This window comes from Parasteatoda tepidariorum, chromosome 2 (genome assembly GCF_043381705.1).
Source record: "Parasteatoda tepidariorum isolate YZ-2023 chromosome 2, CAS_Ptep_4.0, whole genome shotgun sequence".
NCBI classification, from domain to species: domain Eukaryota; kingdom Metazoa; phylum Arthropoda; class Arachnida; order Araneae; family Theridiidae; genus Parasteatoda; species Parasteatoda tepidariorum.
Genome location: NC_092205.1, coordinates 104,234,292 through 104,257,378, shown reverse-complemented (window position 1 = coordinate 104,257,378; position 23,087 = coordinate 104,234,292). Strand labels below are relative to the sequence as shown.

At 31.0% G+C, this 23,087-nt stretch overlaps 2 protein-coding genes across 2 annotated transcripts in view; one reads left to right on the top strand and one right to left on the bottom strand.

Moving 5' to 3' along the window:
* The window catches only part of LOC139425042 (uncharacterized), a gene marked incomplete in the record, with an annotated part of 5,969 nt that extends 5,156 nt beyond the window's left edge, over window positions 1-813 (top strand). Inside the window, 1 exon segment of the mRNA XM_071178026.1 lies at window positions 606-813. Within this exon segment, the coding sequence (XP_071034127.1) occupies window positions 606-668 (63 nt within the window).
* A 3,139-nt stretch (window positions 814-3,952) lies between these two features.
* The window catches only part of LOC107442949 (corticotropin-releasing factor-binding protein), a 30,717-nt gene continuing 11,582 nt past the window's right edge, over window positions 3,953-23,087 (bottom strand). The window contains exons 4-9 of the mRNA XM_043052866.2: window positions 22,068-22,225; window positions 19,445-19,658; window positions 15,378-15,562; window positions 10,512-10,620; window positions 7,136-7,292; window positions 3,953-4,161 (exon numbers count right to left, since the gene is read on the bottom strand). Of these exons, the coding sequence (XP_042908800.2) occupies window positions 7,138-7,292; window positions 10,512-10,620; window positions 15,378-15,562; window positions 19,445-19,658; window positions 22,068-22,225 (821 nt within the window). The 3' untranslated portion in view covers window positions 3,953-4,161; window positions 7,136-7,137. The remainder of the gene's footprint in view (window positions 4,162-7,135; window positions 7,293-10,511; window positions 10,621-15,377; window positions 15,563-19,444; window positions 19,659-22,067; window positions 22,226-23,087) is intronic.

Below are 23,087 nucleotides of genomic sequence, written 5' to 3'. Positions count from 1 at the left end.
AAAAAAAATTTTTTTTTTATTTTTTATTACCCTTTTTTTTCCTTTATATTAATTTACTTTCCAAAATTCATTTATTGTCACTTTCTATAGGTCATATATATATTGTTTAAACTATAATTAATATTTCTGTCTATTTGTAAACAAATTAATATTTCTGTATATTTGTAAACAAAATTGCAACCTCCTTTCTTTTGAAACTTTAAATAATTGATTGAGGTTGGCTGGAAGTAGTTGCCAGACGCGGATTATACGGGTAAGGGTTTTACTAACCTATGTACGTATCCGCGTCTGGGAGGAAAGGAAAGGAAAGTGTATATCTACCACTACAAAAATATAATTCCAATTCACTAGTATATATAAGACATGTTAACTAGATTCTATCGTGGGGATACCTTTTCATAGATGAAGGTTGACATTATTGGCTTACATTAAAGTTGTTATTCCCACAAACTAAATTGAAAAAGTTTCAATTTGACTACTTTAATTTTGAAAGATGAGTGACACAAATGTTTAAATAAATGATCCAACACATTAGAAAAATATGATACATTTTTGATTATTCTAGAAATGAATTTTCTTTTCTAATATTGTTTTCTTCTTTACAGAATGACCGAAGAGATAAAAGAAGCTACACTAATTCTAGTCTGCAATATAGTAGTGACTTGTAATTGTTCTACTGCAATATTTTATTTGTGCCAATGAAGGACATTTTAGTTATTCTATTGTGTGAAGTAATTGTACATAAGAAACGTGGATGTTTTTTTATTTTTTATTTTTAAATAAATGTTTGTTCTTTTTTATGCATTAATACCTTCTTTTTTTTTAATGTATCAACTCACATTGCAAGTAATTTTAAAGTTAAGAATTTTGAATTAAATAGCATGCAATCACCGTTTCAAATTATGTTGTTTTTCAAGAAAAAGGATAAATTCGTTGCATTTTAATCTACAAGATAAGAAAGAAATCTGCATTTGTATCTTCTATAAGAAGTGTATCATAATTATTAGCAAGTTAACTTAAAATATATATATATATATAACATCGTTGCCGAGTGGAAGGATTAAAACAGGTTTTAGGCCGGAAAGGAGGGTACAAAATTTATTTATTAATTATTAGACAGTCATGAGAAAAGTGTAAAAAGTGTACATGAAAAGTTGCGCTCCTTGGTTATATGTTAGGGAAAATCTTGCAACGTAAAATCCGTAAAATGTTTCAATTTAGGGAAAGAGGGAAATCTTCGTAAATGCTATTGGTTTATGAAATAGATCGAGCGTTTCCCACAGAGAGCAAAGGGAAAAATGTCCTGCTTTTAATTAAATGCATGCTTGAGCCAAAAATAGATTTAAGAACAGGATGTGGCTTTTAAAAGTGTGAGAAAGTATTTCGAATTTTTCCCCAAAAATTTTGTTTTCTTTTATCTTTTCAAAATATTTCTTTTAATGAATTTAGAATAAAACGCATTTACTGAGTAAAATATTTTTCTGCAACACATTTTGTTTTTTACACAAAAATTCTTTTAGAAACAAAAAAAAACATTACATTTTAAATTGAAATGCAATGAAGAAAACCTGAACGTTTTATTTGTGATGTACATTTAGTTCTGCTTTTCCAAGCATTTTTCTCATAAAATGAAAATGGATCAATTATTTATAATTAATCACAGTGCACGCGATTCTTATACATAAGAGTTGAAATTGTGGTTGGTCAATTTTTATTTATCATTTAGGAAAATCGTATTTTTTCCTAATTGAAATAAATCTATCCATAGCATTACAGTAAACATGAAACCATAACGGCTCATATTAAAAATCAAATTTCTTGTTTATTTTGAATAATAGTTTCGTCAAAACTCAGTATTTAAGATTGTGTTTGAAATTGCACTTTTCTGTAACAAACTGTTTTTTTAATAAAGAAATTGTTTATTGAATTTGTGTCTTTAATAATGAATAATATTTGCATAATATCAAATGAGGAGTTCATTCATTATGGACAACATAATTTTGGAAAGTGTGACGAGATGTGAAATGAATGAAAGAAAATGATTTTTGGCTAAGCACCTTTTCAATATTTCTAAAACATGGCACTCAAGGGCTGGCTTCTCCATATAACTCATCTCTATCTATATATCACTCATATCCATCTATATATCACTCATCTATATCTTTTCTATATCTCTATCTATATATTACCCATATCTCTACCTATATCTCTTTTTAATCTATCTGTTAGTACAGCAAGGTGTTAGGACGACTTAAATTACCCTTTGTAGTATGGCTTTTGCAGTATGAATGAAAATAGTAAATAACAATAGATAACTTATGACACTATACATAACTAATCGAAAAATGTTTGTTGAAGAATTGGTAACTGAGAAAAAAACTAGTTTTTATTTTTTTTCTTCCAGGACATGGTTCTGAAGTTCTCCTACAAATGAAAATTTAATCTCAGTTTGTGTACGTTACGATACATTGGTATACACCAAACTTCACATTTTGAGTTTAATCGGATCCAGGCTGTGATTATTAACTTTTTCGGCTGGCACCCCATTGTCACCATTAATAATAAAAATATCTCACACACAACATGAATTAAATTCCACTGACATCTTTCGTTTTCATACACATCGCTTCTTCATTTTAAATTTAATATTTTGATGGTGTTTTTAAGAAATTAAAAACATCTTAAATGTTTAATCACTCTTTATTTCATTCTATTTATATTTTATTTTATTGAATAACCGTCGTTGAACAGCAGACCCCAATTTTATGGGTTTACGATTACTCATGCTCAACTCCGTAGCCGTGTCATTTTGAACCCATTCCAGAAGACAAAGGAACTACTGGATCGAGTATTGGGGAAAAAATTTGCCTTCGAGTAGGACTTTTTTTGATGCAGCTAGCCCGCATGTGCGTTACATAGAGAGGAAGACCACGAGAACCTCCCACGGTTAACCTGACGGTAAGGGGACTCTAACCCGTGATCCGTCTACCACTGAGAATATTTCACGTCAGCACTGCGGCTGACTGCAAGCCGGATGCGGAATTCGTATCGACTGGGATTCGAACCCGGTTCGCATAATTGGAAGACGAACACTCTATTCCCTAAACCACCGCGGCTCATTCTATTTATATTATTTTCCTCTAATATATGCCCTTCTTAAACATAAAATATTGTTTGACCTATCAGGAAAAAAGAATAATAAGCCTGCACGATGGATCTCATAAGCGTTAGATAAGTTGTCCACCTATTTTCTCAATTCACTCACAAAACAATAGCACTAAAATTGCAATATTATTTATAAATAGAGCAAACAAATTATTTTTCTACCCTATATTCCAGTCAAAGAGTTCTAGCAAAAATGTTCTCTGTGCATATTGTAGAAGTAAAATTATTTTTAAAAAAATATAACTATAAATTGACAAGTTGTGAAATACTATTGTGAAATATTAATTAAAAAAGATCAAAGTTTGATTTAATAATCAAACTTTGATCTTTTTTAAGTAAATCTGAACTACAGTCCCTGGCCAATTTATTAGACGCACTGTAAAGATTCTATGTAAAATCTTAATTATACAGGTGATACTCTTTACAGCTTTATTGTTTATACGCTACTGGAACCGATTCCAGTAGTACTCGTTTGCGTTCTTGTATCCATTGGTGAAATTAGACTATTATGTAAATATAGAATATTTACTGTATCAGGTAATATATTACTATATTATAATAATTGGAACAAATTATGAGACACACTGTAGTGTTTTAATAATGGCATGGTTTTCCTCGAGTTCATAGGCAACACTGTAATATTTAAACATACATGTAATGGGTATTTACAGAGGAGATTTTTAATAGACTTCCCATTTGTATTTATTTTTAATATAATGCATTACAATGTTAACCCATTTATATACGAAATATATAAGAATAACTAGAATAAATAAAAGGAGCAATATCCAATGAGAGTATTTTAATGAGGAATATTACAACAGTTAGATATTTAATGGAATATTTTAAGATGCCTACACATAAATTATTTCAACATTTTTACGCACATGTAGTCAGTTGGTTGTTGTGTTCAAAGAACCTTCTTTATCCTGTAAAATAACTGTTTCGGTTGATAGCGCTGTTTACTGTCTCTCCTCATTTGCCTCAATCATACTTCTGAAATGAAATTAAAGAAATAATATGGATAAATTGTGAAATACTAATGGACAAAGAGTCGTTGTTTAAAGTAATAACTGAAAAAAATAACTCATAAAACACTTAGAATTGCAATCATTTCAAAGAAATTTGAATTTCTCAAGAAAATTTACAAAAAAATAGCTCTTTTAGTGGGTCAAATTTCAAAATTGTTTGTCGCATTTCAGCGAGCGGCAGATCGGACCGCACTTTATTTTTGACTACAAGTTTAAGAAGAAATAATTATGGTATTTATAATCGAAATATCATTACTTCATGGTACATTTCTCTTCACATCTTTGTTAGTTTTTGAACAGCGAAATCAGAAACGATTTTTTATTGTTTATTACTAAAAGGTACACTGGATTCAACTACATTAAATTAAAAAATTCCATTGGCAATAAATTTTAAAACACTAATACTGTCGGGGAATTTTTTCTTAACATAAAATAAATTTCAAGGAGATTTTTTAAATGTTGGAATCCTGCCTGTTATTTATTAAAATCAACCATTTTAATATTTAAGTTGCGGTCTGTTTTCAGAATGTATTACGGTTACAGGCACTCTTTCCTCTAAGCCAATCTAATTATGAAATCATACTGAAAAGAAGGTATCAGATTTTTTTTTGATTAAAATCCTCGGTTAAATCAAATCATTTTTTTAAAGAAATGATTTATGAAGATATTTTAATAAGAGATGATTCAAATTTTTTTGTTATTGATTTTCAATGTTTTAATGCATTGCTACGTTAACAAGTTTCAAAGAGTAATCATTTAAGCATTAGTACTAATAAATCGACAGTACTAAGCGTGTCATAAATTACAGAACTTTGAACACGAAATTTTAAATAACTTTTTTTTTAAAAATTTATAAGAATGCAAATGAAAGACAAACTAAGGAAATTTTAGCTCGTGAACCAGTTTAGTTTAACTTTTATAATAAGCCTAGACAAATGATTTTTTTTTCTATTGAAGTCTTTACTTAATATTGAGACTTAACTGATCTTGTACAGAAATAATGAATGGCCTTCTTATGGGCTATATGTGTTGGCCAAACAAACACCCATATAACTAATAAGTTTAAATTTTAAAATCGCGATGTCAAAAGTATATCGGGATATTTTCCCATTTCATCTAAATTCTACATGGGTTTCAGTATTTTTGTTACCTAAAATAAAATTTAGCTATTTTCACACAATTTATGAGTTATATAATATATTATAACAATATTATCAATTGATATTATATATATTGGTATAATTGATATAATTAATGATGAATGATTGCTATGATTATACAATATTCATAATGGATAGCGTCATAAATGATCAATTGATTGTGGATGACAATAATATCAACTGCTAAATGATTAATTGATAATAATTTTATACCGATTATATGATTATATAATGGATATAATTGATAATTATTATATATTATATACACTATGATATCAATCATGTAATATATTATAACAATAATATCAATGGATTAATTGATTTTATTAATATATATTATAATTGATATTATCACTATAATATCAATTATATCAATATCAATTATAATAGCAATATATATTCAATAATTATTAGTATGTAAGATGCTCCCGATATTATCATATTCGATGCCTCTATTTTTATTATCGGTAGCCAGTGAGCTGCTCATTGTTCTACTTGTTGTCGGTGGCCTCCAAAATAATCGATAAGTACTCCTTTCTGCTCACAAAGTTATATGATATCATCATTCAACAAAATGATACTATAAAGTTTGGTGATCAACAAAGATGTGAGCAAATCGTTATTAATAGTTGGTATTAAATTGTTTAAAGTATTAGAATTTAATACATTTCAAAGCCTTGAATTAAAAGTCGTTTTGACGAATAAAATATTATAGTTTAAAATTACCAGTGAGAGTGAAATATAAAATTTCTTCAATTTTCGATAATACTACACCCCGAAAGATGTGATCAGATGCAAAACCACCCTTTGGAAACTGCTGTGCATATATATATACTGGGGGAGGCTAAACCCCCTGTTCGCTGCCGCTGACCAACCCCGATAATTGCTTCGCAATAATTGTCTTTTCTTGGCAGAAAACAGTTTTTCTACTAAAGTTAAATTTATTCCCTTAACATATATGTACTAAAAGGAATTCTGTTTGCTTACGCTTGCCCCTCTTCTTCCCACGTCCAAATATTACTATCGATTAGTGTTATAAACATTTAGATCTCTTGTTGAACATAAGTAATTTTTCGAAGTAATCATTTTTTTAAATAACAATCATATTCTTATAACATTATATTGTTCAAACAAATTTGATGAGTTCACAACCATAATTTAATATTTTCGCTAATAATAGCAGTTCGGGAAAATAAGTTTAAATGAGGGATACAAAAATATTTAGAAGAAAACAATGCCTATGCGACTTTTGTTAATTTTATGCTGATGACAACCAAAACAATATTGAAATATAAATGAGGAAAAACTGGATCCCATCTCGTGATTTTTTCGCCAATAGAGATGAACGGACAACAATGGAAAACTCTGACACCATTATTAGACATACTCACTATGAAATAAAAATCACCTCTCTGCTTTAGATGGTAAGTTTAGTCGTAACATTTTAGCAAGCAGCATTATTAAAAATTATTACCTTTTCACACATATACGTTCTCAATTTTAATTGGCTGTTTTGTGCGTTACTAACCGCAAGTGTTCTGTGATTGATTGGTTAGTAAAATTATTTTTAGTCTTTTTTTAGTTTTGATTTAAGAATTTGTTCATCATCAAGAAACAAATACTTCTTAGCTATCATGAGGGTTTGCGAGCAACATGGATGAAGAGGGGGGGGGAGAGAATAAGGAAATAAAGCATCTGTATTGAAATCCTCTGGTACATTCTGTTTTCAGAATTATGGATTATTCTGACTATTTGAGAAAGTGAATGAATAAGACTTACATTTAAGCAGCTGATTGTAAGAGAGTTGGGCAGACGAGGCTGGGAGATCCCCAATCCATCAACAGGTTGAAGCTTACAGTTACAGAGTTCTCGAACATTCCGCTCGATACTAAACGCACAGCTGAATTGCCGCATGCAACATCCACCGAACTACGACCTATAATCAATAACCACTATTTTAATACACAAAGAGTACTTTAGGGATCATTTAAATGTAATGATGATGACTGGATGGATTATGTGGGTGCTTCCTCAATGTTTTTTCTAACAAGCGCTTAATATAAAAAATTCATTTACTTGCCAATGACCACTTCCCTCATTATCCCGAGATAACTCGGGTATGTATATATATTGGAAATATTTTTTATCCCGAGATAACTCGGGTATGTATATATTGGAAATATTTTTCATCCCGAGATAACTCGGGTGTAGCAGAATTTGTCCGTTTGTTTTGTTTTGACACGTTTTTACTCGTCCGGACGCAAAAAAAAAAATACTAAAAATAAAAATCTGTTGTGATTGGCAGTTTGTCAAGTTTTACTGTTGGATTGTGGGACTGCACACGTGTTTTGTGTTATTTTACATACAATGGTTGGTGAATTGACATAGGAAAAAAAGGTTAAAATAATGGCGTATCACTTTACTGGTGTTTGGAAAGTATCACTTTCTGTTGTTCCTTGTTTCAAAAACTATCCTACAAAGACTCATATTTAAAGTTTTTTCCTTGATAACTCGGGATAATAAACTGATGGTAAATTAAATGTTTTTTGACACACACAAAAAATTAAAATTTCAGCTCAGAACGTGTGTATTAGGTTTCGTTTTAGTTCCTTGTATTTATGAATTGTTAATGAAATAAAAATAGGTTGATTTTTTGTTTTTTAAATTGGTAAGGGAAGATTTTGTTTGAAAACCTTGTAGTTTCTAAACATTCTGATAGGACCCATCCGATGCATATTGAATCTTAATTTGTTCTGCCAAATATTTAATTGTGGTAAATTTTCAGCTTTAGAAGAAATTTAGGCAAACTGTTTCTGTTTATTTTTAAACATTCGCATATAAAATTTCGTAAAAAAAATGCATTAAATTGTTTTAAATAAATCGCTTCCTTTTAATATTAATTTAAAACCATCGAATAAAACAAAACAAAAAATACATAAGTGAATTCTTACCTATATGTTAGTTTTATTTACCTAAATGTATCCCAATAAATTATAATTTAGTGCCAATTGTGTGTCATCTCATAAATTTTTCTTCTGAGATTGCAATCTATTCGACATATCTTTTATGAAGAGAGAATTTTCATTCGATTCAAGAACCTCATTTTCTAAAAGTTTTCAACTCCCTATATATCTCAGCATTATTAATAGAGTTGTAGTTCATTTACGTCACACTAGAGCTGCACATTGGGCTATTGGCGACGGCGTGGGAAACATCCCTGAGGATAATCCGATCACCATTTTGATCCTCCACTGAGGGGATGGCACCCCCCCCCCCTGCTTCGGTTAAAATTTTGTAGTTATTGTTCGATTTCAGCTTTTTTTTCCACCAGAATTTATTAAATAATCGCTAAAATTTCATTAGTTGGAGATTTAAAAAAATTGCAATTTATTCTGTTTACATGACGTTTCAATTTTACTGTAACAGGCAAGAAGACTCAGTCATTATGGTTCGTTTTATACGAGCTATTAATAACAGAAATATTTGGGACTGAAACTACTCAAGTGTGCTTACTGAAAAAAAAAAACTAATCATCGGAACTTTGAGTCGACGATAATATAAATTTACAACAACAAAAAATTGATAAAACTACGGTTTCAACATTTTTCTTTTCAAAAAAGAAGTCTGTTTTTAATACTTCTCAGTTCAGAAGAAATAAATCTCAATGATAAAATAAAGTAAATATCATCTAGTGTTTTTGTTGACTGAAACAAACTTACATTAGAGTTGGACTAGAGTCTGCTTAAATTTCTTTATAAATGAGACTGTTTTTAATGCTTTTTGCAGAAGCATCTTTCCCTAAAACGTAAAAATAATTCTAAATTCAAATGTTCGACTGAGAGAATTCTTTTCTCTCTAACTTTGTACATATATNTATATATATATTTCTTTTTTTCTTTTCTTTTTTAATGCACCTCTCTGGATTTGTGCACTCTTGCACTCTAATGACACATTCAATTGCATGATTCTTTTTACACGGAAATAATGTGAAAACATATAGAATGTGTGTTCCAATTTTTTCATATGTTTTGACAAATATGTTTTGACAAAATCTCACGGTCAGAATCTCGGGTGACAAAATCTCGCAGCCCCAATCATTGGGGGTTAAAACTAAAGTTTTGCGTGAATTAAATTTCGCGCGGATTCAATCTCACGTGAAGAAAATATCGTTTACATAATGTGACATCACACTCGATTATGAACACGCATTTTCTTCTCAACCTGCACACCTTTAATTACGAACGTATCTAAATTTTTTAATACTGTGTGTAAAATATGCAACATCCAAACACGAGGATATTTTTGGTTGAAATATTTGAAGTGTGGTATGAACTCTCACTTTTGCACTGGTACAAGGGATTCACGGAAAAAGGCGGTAAAAAAATTTTCAATAGCAATTTATGTCCTTCCAATATAATCCATACTAGATATTTGCTTTTGCTGTTGAATTTCATACACAGTTTTTATGCACTGATTTGTCCTCGTGAGTTCTTGACCACTAGATTTTGTTCGTGTGTTTTTCGGTCGCGAGATTTTGTCTTCATCACTATCATAGATGGCCAGACAACCCAACGTGGGCCAATGCCTTGTTCTGAATATTTCTTCATAATGACTTCCAATTTGTCTTTGATCTCCAATTCTTTTCAAGAATTGCGAGAAAACCAGACACCACCGAGTCGGCTCATCTCAACCGCGGCCATCCCCACTTTCTCGTTCCCGTGGGTCTAAAAAGCAGCATCTTTTTTATCGTATTGTCATCACTCATTCGAATCACGTGAACCATCCAATTCATTCTATTTATTTTTACGTATTTAATAATATCGTGTTGTTTATAAATCTTGCACAGTTACAAAGTTAAATCTCCTTCTCCAGTTATTGTTTTCCGCAAAATCTTTCTCTCGGATACAATTTTTCTTCCAGTTTTGTGATTGTCTAAGTCACAGAAACGTATGTCAAGACAAGAGTTTTGTAAATTAAGAACTTTCTAGAAAGAAACCTAGATTTAATAAATCTTTCATATTTGCGAGATAGATTTTTTTATTTTATTTCAGGAGTCATTCTGTTGTCGATTAGTGATGTTTTGGTCCTGAGATTTTGTCGGGTGATTCTTTCGGTCGCGAGATTTTGTCCTCGAGCCACAACAAAAAATTCTAACCTGGTAATGAATCCAAACCACAGAAGTCTTCAGCAACTGTCATCATTCCTGGGTCTAGACCATCTCCACCTCTGACTTCCACATAATCTTCTAGGCCACGATTCTTGCACTACAATTAATATACAAATCTGTACACTAGAATAATATGCTCTGAAATATATGGGGTAGGGGTGCACAACCTTTTTGAGTGATGGGCCACTAGCACAGGCACGCGTATTTAGACATGTTAACGGCAAATAAAAAAAAATTTCTCTTAACTCATTGTTTTTTTTATCAGTAAGCCAAGAATGTATCAGTCATGTTTTCAGAAAATTAAATGCTTTTAATTTTTAAAAATACTTTTAATTATTAAAATTCATTCAAAAATAAAGAAAAACAATATTTTTTTTAAAAGTCCGTTTTTATCAAAAATTATGTATTTAAAAAATATTTAAAAATTGGATTAAAAAATGGGGTTTTTTTGTCATACCACTTAGTACAAAAATTCATTTAAAAAAAGTTCAAACTTTAAAAAAACAAACCTAATCCTTACAGAATGAAAGTATTAAAAATAAATACAAATTTTGATGATGAATACAAATTCAAATGAAATATTTTAATTGAACAAAATGTGTAGGAAAAATCACTTGGATTTGAGATGAAATCGGCAAAAGTAAGGCAAGACAAAAAGTGATGACTCGAATTCAAAATTCGCGTATCTTAATATCGTATTAAAAGTATTGGATTTTTTAAGAACCGTACAAAATTCTAAAGCAATCGAGAAACACTTATTTACAATAGAATTTATGTAAATTGAGCTCGTCAAAAAGTGATGACTCAAATGTGAAATTCAAAATTTTCGGTATTTTCTTTATTTTTCCAAAAAAAATTTTTTTTATTGTGCACACAAGCTTTTTCGGGTGGCACATCAACAGTCGGCGGGCAGCAGGTTTTGCACCCCTACTATAGGGGCTAACTGACGGTAGAAGAATAAAACAAACAATATGTTTTTGTGATCAAGTAGCTGTGCTCCCGAAAAGAATGCTGCAATCTATTGCGTAATATTTTCGAACTGCACAAATTGTTTAACTGGTACGACTGAAGAACTCAAAACAATGGTCATTGAAGGCTTGCAGCGACATCTGCAGGCAACTTTTGTAAAATATCTCTCTTTACATCCTTCACGATAAATATTCATTCCTCTACCCCTACTTTTTTTAAATTTAATCTTTCTAAGTATAGCAGTCAAAAACAAGGGCGCCGGCAAAATAATATAAAAGGGGGTGCAACCCTCTAAGAAACTGCCCCCTCCCCCCCAAAAAAACTTTAAAATATTCTGTTATTACATTTTGTTTTGTTATTACATATACTTTCATCTGTTAATTTTTTCAAGATACATTTCTTCATTGTTAACAAGACATTTTTTAAAAAAAGTACGAATTTCTTGTACTTGCAAATTTCGCCACGAGAAACTGGATTGATGGCATAGAAACACAAATAACTACAAACTGTAGTTTCGTATACTAACGGGTTTGTGCACCCTTAACATTGGTATTTATTGTGTTGATAAAGTTTCACAGTTGTGAGAAATCAGTTTGTGTTATACACCTTTGTTAAAATGAATAACTAATGGAAAATATAATATTATTTTTATTTCATTAAATGAAATTTAAAAATGTAACTTGGATATCTGCCAAGTTTGTGCATAAGAAAGGAATGAAAGATGACTTCATTGAAAAAGTTATAAGCAGATTTGGTCAGCAAACAAGACGATTGCAATTCTTGCTTGATTAAGCAATTTTTTAAATGTTATGCATCAATAATTACTTAATTATTTGTTTTTGAATAAAAATATTTTGAATAAAAAAAATTTATAACAAAATTGTTTTTCTGTATCTCTGTTTAGTTGTTTTAAAAAAAATGCCTCTTGCACCCCGCTGCCGGTGCCCTTGGTCAAAAACATGTTTCCTTTAATGTAGAAAGATACAGTTTTGTTACTCATTTTGCAAATTTACATTGAAGAACGTGCATTCATTTTCTCTTATAATACCCCGCCTTTGAAATGAGGTCATACTCTATGATATTGAATAATCGTAAATTGCTCTAAACATATTTCAGATGAAAGTATGACTTTATTTTTTTGGATGGAAAAAATTCAAGAATTTATTTTACAAATTTACATTTCAAAACCTTATAGTATCGAGCATTAGTATTAGTCTTGTCTTTAAAATGATGCCATACACTCATTGCAAATTGGAAGTTTTTTTTCTTACGTTGAAAGATACAATTTAGAGTTTCACAAATTTACGTTGAAAAACCTACAATTTTGGGCATTCCTATTTTCCATAAAATTCCGTCCTTAAAATATATTTTGAAATTCAATCATAATTTTGGCTCTCAGTCTAAGTTTGACATTTTTGGTGAAAGGCTTCAGAATTTCACCGTAACAAGGAAACCTTTAAAAATTAATTTTGCAAAAACTTATAACATAAAACCTTTTTTTTTTTAACAAAAATTGTTTTCACAATAGTTCGTTTTTGAAAAGGTGATTTAGACTTAGGTGTTAATCTGTAATTTTATCTAAAATTAGCAGTTGAAATCATAAATGTTATTCTTACGATTGCAGGGAATACTTTTGAAATTAATTTATGATATTTTCTCCATGAAACTTACATTTGAAGAGTTGTATTTAAAATCTATAAAAGAATGTAGCTAAACTTTAAGTGACACTTTAGAAGTTAATTACACAAGCATGAATCTCAAAATGTAACACTTTAAGTTACAGAGTTATTATTTTAATCATTCCCCAGGTTTTAAATAAATCTGTCAAAATGGAAGTTAAAAAATAACTACACACATCACAGTTATTATTTAAGGGATAGAAAAAAAATTCTATAGTAATCCTTATACGAGAAAGAGAGATTGAAAACATCAAAACCCTGTTTGATAGCCGTCACAAACTTGGTGGAGATTTAAATAACTTCTATCTTTAACTCTTTTCTGGATTCTGTCGTTAATATAACAGGTTTTGATGCTTTTAAATCCACCTCCTCGATACTGATTCATCCTGCACCAACGTTCTTGGTTTTAATTACCAATTCAAAACTCCTTATGGGGTATTATTTTTGACCAGAATTCTTAAAATAGGTTTGTCATTGCAGAACACGCTGTATGAAAAATAAATAAATGAACTAGGTGTTGCAGTATGCGCTGTTGTAGAAAAAAATGAACGGTTCGCTGGGTATCTTCATATCCTTTTTTTTTTTAGACAAATTATGAATATCGATTTAATGAGTAGTCAAATTAGACAAATGAATCATGATTAAAAATTATTCTTACCTATAGAGTCAAAAATGCAATAAACTACCTCACCATTACACTAATTTGACAGTTCTTAACCGCTTCCCCGATTATCCCGAGTTAACTCGGGTATGGATATATTGTAAATAGTTATTATCCCGAGTTAACTCGGGTATGGATATATTGTAAATAGTCATTATCCCGAGTTAACTCGGGTATGGATATATTGTAAATAGTTATTATCCCGAGTTAACTATCGGGTACGTATATATTGCACATATTTGTCTTCACGAGAAAACTCGGACGTAGCAGAATTGGTCAGTGCATTTCGTTTTTATCCCGTTTTTACTCGGTCGGAAGCAAAAAATATAATCTGCTGTGATTGAAAGTTTGCCAAGTTTTGTCTTGGGAGTTTTGCTGTTGGATTGTGGGACTGCACACGTGTTTTGTGCCATTGTATATACCATGGATTCTGAATTTACACAGCAATAAGAGTAAAAAAAGAGGTGTGAATAAAATAAAAAAGAGGTGTGTTCCCTCACTTGAAAAGTATCATTTTGTGTTGTCCCTTGTTTTAAGAACTATCAGGGCTCGAAAAACAGCCGGTCCGCCCGTCCTCGGCGGTCAAAACTTCCCAGCGGACAGCAAGTTTGTCGAATCCGACGTCCGCGCGGACGGCCAGTTTCCCGTTAATGGTCGTGATATATTTTCAAGTTTTGTAATCTTACAAGAGTCTAGCGCCTCTCTTCTAAAATGAACCTCTAATCTAGAGATACAGCAACATTCTGCGCATGGTGGAATTGATGTTTTCTCTGTCTGGGAGTACTGCAGCGGTCGAAAGGGGCTTTTCTCCAATGAACTTACGAAGGAAAAAAAAAAGCACATTACGTACTGGTCTGAAACAAGAAGCGTTAAATGCAATTATGAACATCCACCTAAATGGAAAACCCTTTCAGATTTCTGTGCAGAAACCTCTGTAAATCATTGGCTTGATTCTGCAACTGGCAAATGTTACATTTGATTCATTGAAAAGGCGCTGTACTCTCGGATAAATTGACATTCCAGATAATTTGACCTTAGTCATTTAAATTATTTCATAAAAGAAGTAAATCATTTCATGAAAGAAATACTAGGTTACTATTAGCAACCTAGTATTTCTTTTCTTACTGTATAATGTAATCCTAGTATTTGTAATCGTAGTAACGACTAATTCATTGTGCAATTTATGTAAATGTTTGTAATAAATAAGAAATTATATTTTTACTCATTTAGAAGCTGCTGGTTAGTTTCAAAGGAGGACGGGTACACTGTTGGGCAAGCCGTCCTCGGGGACGGATAAAATTTCTGAGGTTTTTCGAGCCCTGAGAACCATCCTACAATGACTTATATTCATTTGCCAGAGATAACTCGGGATAGTAAACTGATGGTTAAAGATGAAATAAGAAAAATATGTTAATTTTTTTACATTTTTTTCTTTAAAATAATTGGGAAGGGAAGCGATTAAAGCCTCATTTAATATACTAATAGGCAAAATCAAAGAAAATACCGAAAACTGCCTGAAAATGTCGAAAACTCTAATGGACTTACTTTCTTAACAATTCCCGTTTCGACATCCATAGTCCGTCCAGTTTTGGGCATTGATTGGTGACCCACGCTGCTGGCTAAAATGTGGAATGTTTCTGGAAATATGATGGACATTGTGCAGTTTACTTTCTCTCCGTAATTCCTCAAAGTATAAACTCCAGAGGGTTGCTGCAGAACCGCATTACATGCTGCAAAAACAATGATGCACTGCAAGTTTATTATACTAATAAGAAACAACAGAATTAAACTGTAGCATTGCAATGCATTCCCAATAATAAAATGCTGAAAAGTAACAAAAAAGTTAGAGTTAAAATATCCAACAGCGAAATAACAAAAAACACCGCATTGCGATAATCAAAAGCTGCAAAATAACAAAAAGAAAGAGTTAAAATATCGCATGTCCAATAATTATGAGTAATAACAAAAATTTGTGTCGAATAAAGACACTACAAATTGATCAAAGTTGTTATAAACAACTTACCACCACCTGGCCACATTATTACACGCAGTCTAAGATTTTTTTGAAAAATTTTAATTATGCAGGTGGTACTTACACCCTTATTGTTTCTTATGCGACGGTTTTTTTTTTTTTTTTTTTTTTTTTTTTTTTTTTTTTTTTTTTTTTTTTNTCAATCTTGCTTTCTAATTCCAATAACTTATATCCTAGCTAAAATCTTTCTGAGATATTTGAAAAATTGTATTTAAGGCATAGAAAAAAAGTGCATTCATTTTTTCGAGTAAATTTTTTTTTTTTTTTTGAAATCATCTACAATCTATTCCCATAGTCTATACTTTTAGTGCACCGGATAAGTTTTGAAAATACGACATTCAGCATGAAGTTAAATGAATACAAATTGCCTCCAAATGACTTAATTTTGATTTTTTTTGAAATTATATTTTGAAAACGCAGATAAAAATTGGATATTTTCTCATCGACTTAGCGAAAGCCATTGTTTTAAAGTAAATGAGAGATAATTTAGATTTGTCAAATACTTTTTTTAGATAAAGATTAATGATATTTGCTAACTTGTGACTCTAATCAAACAAGTTGTTTATAGCGCGTTCTATAATACTTAATTATTTTTTATTCGTTATGACACATTTTAGCAGATTATCCTCACACAATGTTCGAGTGCGAACATTGTGTGAGGCTGCTAAATGAGGTGAATCCAAGTTTGAATCACAGCAATGGACAGTTACAGTTAATTATTTTTAAAAATCTTAATGTATTTTCCAAAAAACATTTTATTACTTTTCTAAGAGTATTCATTTTTTAGTTATTTTTCGGCCAGAAACGCTTACTTTCGTTTTTATCTGAAATGGCGGGAGTCACGTAATTATTCACACATTGACGTCATCGTTACCGTTCGTTTGCAATCGTTGCGCTATGTTACGTTCTTGCTATCGTTTGAAATTTTTGTAATTAAATCCAACTATTTTAGACGGTATAAATCAGAGAACACACAGATAAATCTTGCCATAATGTAGTTGAATGAAAATGTGAACTTATGACGTATTTTTATAGCATTGTTAGATTTCAATGGAACCCACTATACATGTTTTTGGATTTTTGAAAGTTTTGATTCGTTTTAGGCGATACCGAATCCTTAACCTGAGATTTTTCACCCATTTTATTTAAATTCTTTTCATTAAAAATGTATAATGCATAAATTTTACTATCTTAGAATTCTTTGTTAGCAAACACTAACAAATAGTTTGAAGAAAAAAGGAAAACAATTAACAGTAACCATACTTTGTAAATACTATATTGCAAAAAGAGGAATTAAAATTTATAAATTTAAGAATAAAAATAATTTCTAACTATTGTGAAACTACTATTTACTCCAAGAATAATATTGCGAATAGATGTGAGCACTAATGTGAATTTAAATACTTAATACTGGTACATCGTAAAAAAAAATGTGAACATGCATTAGTAAATATTTATTTTAAAAAGAAAATCCTTCAACTCTAGTATTTCTTTTTTTTTTTAAAAAAGTCAAAATTAAATGACATAACCTGAATTTTTGAACATTAGCGTATAGATTTTAACAATGATAGATACATATTTTTCTCAATGAAAACACAGATTTGTTTTAACGCAATAAAACCATTTACCTAAATATATATTATTCCTGTCCTATCTGCCACCGATTTTAGTTAAGTAATTATTATCTTAACTTAAAAATATATAGAATAAAGTAATATTTTCTATGAATTAACACTTCTTATTTCATTCAAAAAGAAATGTCGATTCTGTGTGAACAACTACATAATCATCTTAATGATAAATAAACAGTTCGAAGGTTTAAAAATATTTCTTCCATTTTACACACACAATCTCAAAACCGTACATTTAATTCACAAAATTTTTACAATTAATATGCAAAGTATGTCCATACGATATCAAAACTAAAAAAAAACATTGAAATAGCGATTGGAGGCAGCACGTTTCCATTCAGCACATGTGACGTCATAACCAATCAGGGATTACTTTTAATTGCCTTACATGCTGAGGCCTTTTTGGGAGAATTTAAATGATTAATAATTAAATAAATGAACATTTTTGGGGGTGGGGGAAACACGCTGATTTTCTAAATCAGGAGAGAATTTCAAATAAAAAAATAGAGCGTGGAGTCCCTCCACGCGGAAGAAGTTAAACTTCGCAACCTGCCACGTTAATTGTAGAAGAATCAGCAGTCGTAGAAGGATCACTAGTTCTATTCAACGAATCTCTTTTTCCAGTTCCGCTGGCTTCCGTGCTCCGTAATCACGGTAATATTGTGCATTTTTCCCTCGTGGAACTCTTGAACCAGTGGAAGTGCTTGTGGTTGCCTCATCATCTCGCCCTGGAAAATGTATTTGTATTAATAATGTATGTGAACGCGTAATGTAATTTCAAGAGAGAAGACCTAACAATTAATTGATATTCACAAGAGACGTACCTTGACATAACCTGAAATCCGTCGCATTGTTCATGGGATTGTTTTCACTCATTTTTTAAAATTGTTATCCACTAAATTTGAAAATAAAAAATACTACCCTATTAAATTATAAGTGTATCAAAACAAACTAAAAAAATATTTATAGAAAAACAATACTTTTATTATTTTTATGCTAGTGAGAACCAAAACAATATGGAAATGAATGAGGGAAAACTGGATCCTACCACGTGATTTTCCGGCCAATAAAAATCTAGCGTTAAACGTTTAACGCTACCTTGTTGAAAGTCGCATAAGAAGTATAACTTCAATTAGGATTGAAAATCAAAAAAAATAAGAGATGCTGTAATTGTCCATAGCAAGACCATACGAATTCTACCTTTGGGGGATATGCTGAAGTATGACATTTTGTGACAACGGGAGGAAAGAAGATGAAAAAAAAATGTGACTTCATTTATGACTCTTATCTCCAAATTCAATTCAATTTAACTGGAGTTCGAAATCTGAGTACGACCGACAAAAAAAAATGACTATCGTTTATTTTTCTTTTCATGATATTGTGTCATTATTTGGGAGGAAAGAAACATACACTTTCTATGAACGGTATACCACTAGTTGATTCATTGCTGTTTTGTGAGAAGCCGGGAGAGTTGCATTAAGACCACCGTACTTTTCAGCGCTGATTGTGGGAGCGGTATTAAGTTCACGGTTGTGGTAGCTCTTGTGTTACCTTCAGCAGTCGAGTGTATACAGGCCGATGTTATGTGTGATTGAGACTAATTAGCAACAGCGCGAGGAAGTGGATTTTGTCACATTCACAAGTAGCAAGTTCAATGGGGACCGTCCATCAAAATAGGCGTGTTCAAATCGAAATGGGAGTTTCTGTCAAGTTAGGCGTGTTCACATCAAGTGAAAAGGTGCCCCCATCATACGATCGAGTTAACATGTCTTATATACTAGTGAATCAGAATTGTATTTTTCTAGTGGTAGATACACACTTAAGAAATCGATTTGAATGGGTCTCCCTTTATCCAAAAATTGTAATTTTTTCGACTTTCCCCTTGTCTCACTCAGGAATCTACTGTATTAAATAATGCATGTTTTTAATAATGTCCCTCATCAACATACGTTTTGGATTTGGACGAAATTCCACTGCAACAATAAATCCTTCCTCTTTGACTGGAATTCTGAACTCCAAGAGTCCGATGTTTTGTGATGTCTCCAGAGTTTTCCAGGGTCTGTTTTCTACTCCACAGTACTCTGTAAAACGATTTTCCGAAGCTTTAGGGTGATCTTCAATACCCGGGAAAAACTGCCCGTTCAGTTCCCATCCATCCACAACCTGTCAGAAAAACAAATCACCCGCTGTTATAAATAATTTACAAATCGATATCATTCAATATCTGCATTAAAATACTGCTCGATTGTAATATTTACTCGAAAACAGTTTAAAAAAATTTAAATCTTCTTACTGCATCAAACGATATTCTCTAACCACCCACTGTACCACAGGAAATAATCGCAGGCCCATTAGAGGGCCTACAATGTGCCCAATAGGTCACTTATGTATGTATATATAGGATAGCGTTAAAATCAGGAAATCCGAAGACAATATTCCTATCTCCCCTTAATATTGACCCATAACATTCCAACTGCATCATGTATTATATTATCGGGTACTACAGTACCCCGCCAGAGGAAATAATCATAGGCCTAATAGGATGCACACAATGTGACCCTAATACTTGTAAAAAACTGAAGTGAAAAATTATCTACAATTAGAAGTTTCAAATAAATATTTAAAAGAGAGAAAAGCAGAAACACATTTTTTTTAATCAATCTGATGAATTATTTGTTTCAGGACAATGGATTAAAAAAAATCTGCTGAACGAAAACAGATTGGAAACAAAGTTCGATTATCTGAAACCAATTCAATTTTCTCCCGCAATCAAACTGGTTTAATTAAAAGCAATGATTCACAAAATTATTTTTAAAAAAATCGAATTATTTTGTCTTTTTAAATTGCGTTTGTTTTTGCCTATGAGTTTTGTACCTCTTGTTTTTACCCAGTCCGAGAAACTGATAAGACTATAGTTTTAGTTTATTCCTATTTCATCCTAGTTCCCTGATCAGTTTCTGACAATGAGCAGATACAAAATTCTCAAGAAACCAATATTTGTAACCAGTGTAAGTAAAAGAAAATAATTATAAGTATTTAAAAACAAAATATAAATTGAAATAAAAAATCCACAATGCTCCATTCTTTCGAATTTATGAGAGACGCAAAAGGAACTCTCACAGGTTCAACCTATTTTGATTGACACATTTTTAATATTGAATGTACCTTTATAATCCAACAAAATTGACGTAAATATAACTGTGCAAAAAAACGTCAATTTTCCGTTAGTTAAACGACTTTGAAAAACTGCGGAAAAATGGGTAAATTGTGCACGTTAAATTATCGTATTTTTAGCACGTTTTTTTAACGAAATATTTAAAGAGAAAAGTGAAAACGTTAATATACCGTCAATTTAACGTATATGTTTGACCGAGTGAAAAAATGGTGAAAATCATCACGAGAAATGGACGTCACTTTAACGTTCAAAACCTTATAACGAACGTACGTATTTTTAAAGTTTATTTGCCCTTTTATTGCTGCATGCTATGATAAAGAGATTTCCTTTCCACTCTCTTCATTAAAGTGTTCATTCATGAGCAGCACAACAACGTCAAAACACTTGAAATTTTTATGAAATGTTTATGAGGTGTTTTTTCATGAAGGAACAGCTCTATGAAACTCCAAGTCACCCTCAAAATGCTAAACAATATTATAGGGTTGCAACGCATTAAAAAAACTTCAGAGAGAAAAAGTTTTATAAAGCAATGTGTGGGCAATCACAGGTTAAATTATCTTCTTCTTGACAACTCTTCTCCTTAAACCATTATTTGTATTTTAAAAGAATGTGTATCTTATGAAAAGAATGTCTTTTGTTGACACCAACGCATCTATAATGACAACTTAAAATCAACATTCAATGACGTCGAAAGGATTTATGTTACGAAACGTGTTGTCCTGTCCTTTCAAAAAGCTGCAAAGCTTAGTTAAATAATCTGGAGGCAAAAATAGTCTACTCTAAAAAAGAATTTTCAATCAAAATAAAATATGTAAATATATACAGTCCCTGGCCATAGTATTACATTAGACTCGCACTCTAACATTCTATATAAAATCTTAAATATCAAGTGATACTCTACACAGCTTTATTGTTTTTTGCAAGACTGTTTGCACTTGTTTACGTTCGTGTAACAATAGGTTAAATCAGACGATATATGATATAAATTAGACGATAGGGTAAATCAGACGATATATTAGATAAATGTAGGATATATATTACATCAGGTATCATATTAGTATATTATAATAATCATATCAAATGATGAGACGCACTGTTAGTGTTTTAATAATGACATGTTTTGCACGAAATTATGGGCAATACTCTTATACTTAAACATACATGTAATGGGTTTAATTTTTATAGACTTCCTACTTGTATTTATTTTTAACGTATTGCATTACACTGTTAACCCATTGAGCATAAACACATTGAAACCTGTTTCAGTGTCGTAAAAACAATAAAGCTGTAGAGTATATCACCTGACAATTATAATTTTAGTTAGAACCTTATAGTGCGTCTCACAATATGGCCAGGGACTGTGCCTACAATTTAATCTGAATGGTATAAATGCATACCGATAGAAGTCCACCCTTTTCGCAAGATATCTTGAATTCGTGGAATGTGAAATGGACTGTGTGGTGGGGATCAGCAATGACGTAAAATCCACACACCTGTGTTAATCCTGGTGAAGAGTAGAGATAAACACCTTCTTCTGATTTCACGTAAATACATTCTAAAACGACACATACCATTTTGCTTTAAAAAAAAAATTAAAACTTCATATAACATAATTTAACTGCGATGAAAGAGGAATATTTTTAATAACTAAACACTTACTCGAGTTAACTCGAGTATGTATAGATTGCAACTATTTATTATCCCGGGCATAGCAGAATTCGTCAATACGTTTTGTTTTATCACGTTTTGATTCGACCGGAAGCAAAGCGAAAAATAATCTGCTGTGATTGGAAGTTGGCCGATATTTGTTTGCTATGTGTGCAATTGTATATACATGAAATGGTGGATGAATTCACATGGAAAAGAAGAGTAAAGAGTTCGTGATCGAAAGTAATGCAGATGATTTTTCAGATGATGAAGACGTGAACATACCCAAAGACTCATATTTAACTTTATTTCATTTGCCCGAGATCATGTGGGATAGTAAACTGATGATAAATTAAATATTTCTGACACATGAAAGAATTAAAATGTCAACGTAGAACGTGTGTATTATGTTTTGTTATAGCTCCTTGTATTTGTGAATGAAATAAATAAAAAAATATGTTGATTTTATTCTTTTTTTTTCTCTATAAAATGGGAAAGGGAAGCGCTTAATACTTATTGCAATTGTAAGGTGATTAAACTCTTACCATCTAAAAATATAGCAGAATATATTAAAAATTGTGTAGTTAATATTTCCCAGATTATGGTGCAGTTAATATTTCCTAGATTTGTTTTCCGTAATTTTTTTAAATATTTTTTTAATTTGCTTATTTATGTTTGCTAAATAACTACAAAATTTTGAATGTATGAAAGCATGAAAAAAGTTGAATCATAATTTCTCGTACTTTATGATTGAAGTCATGATACAGACA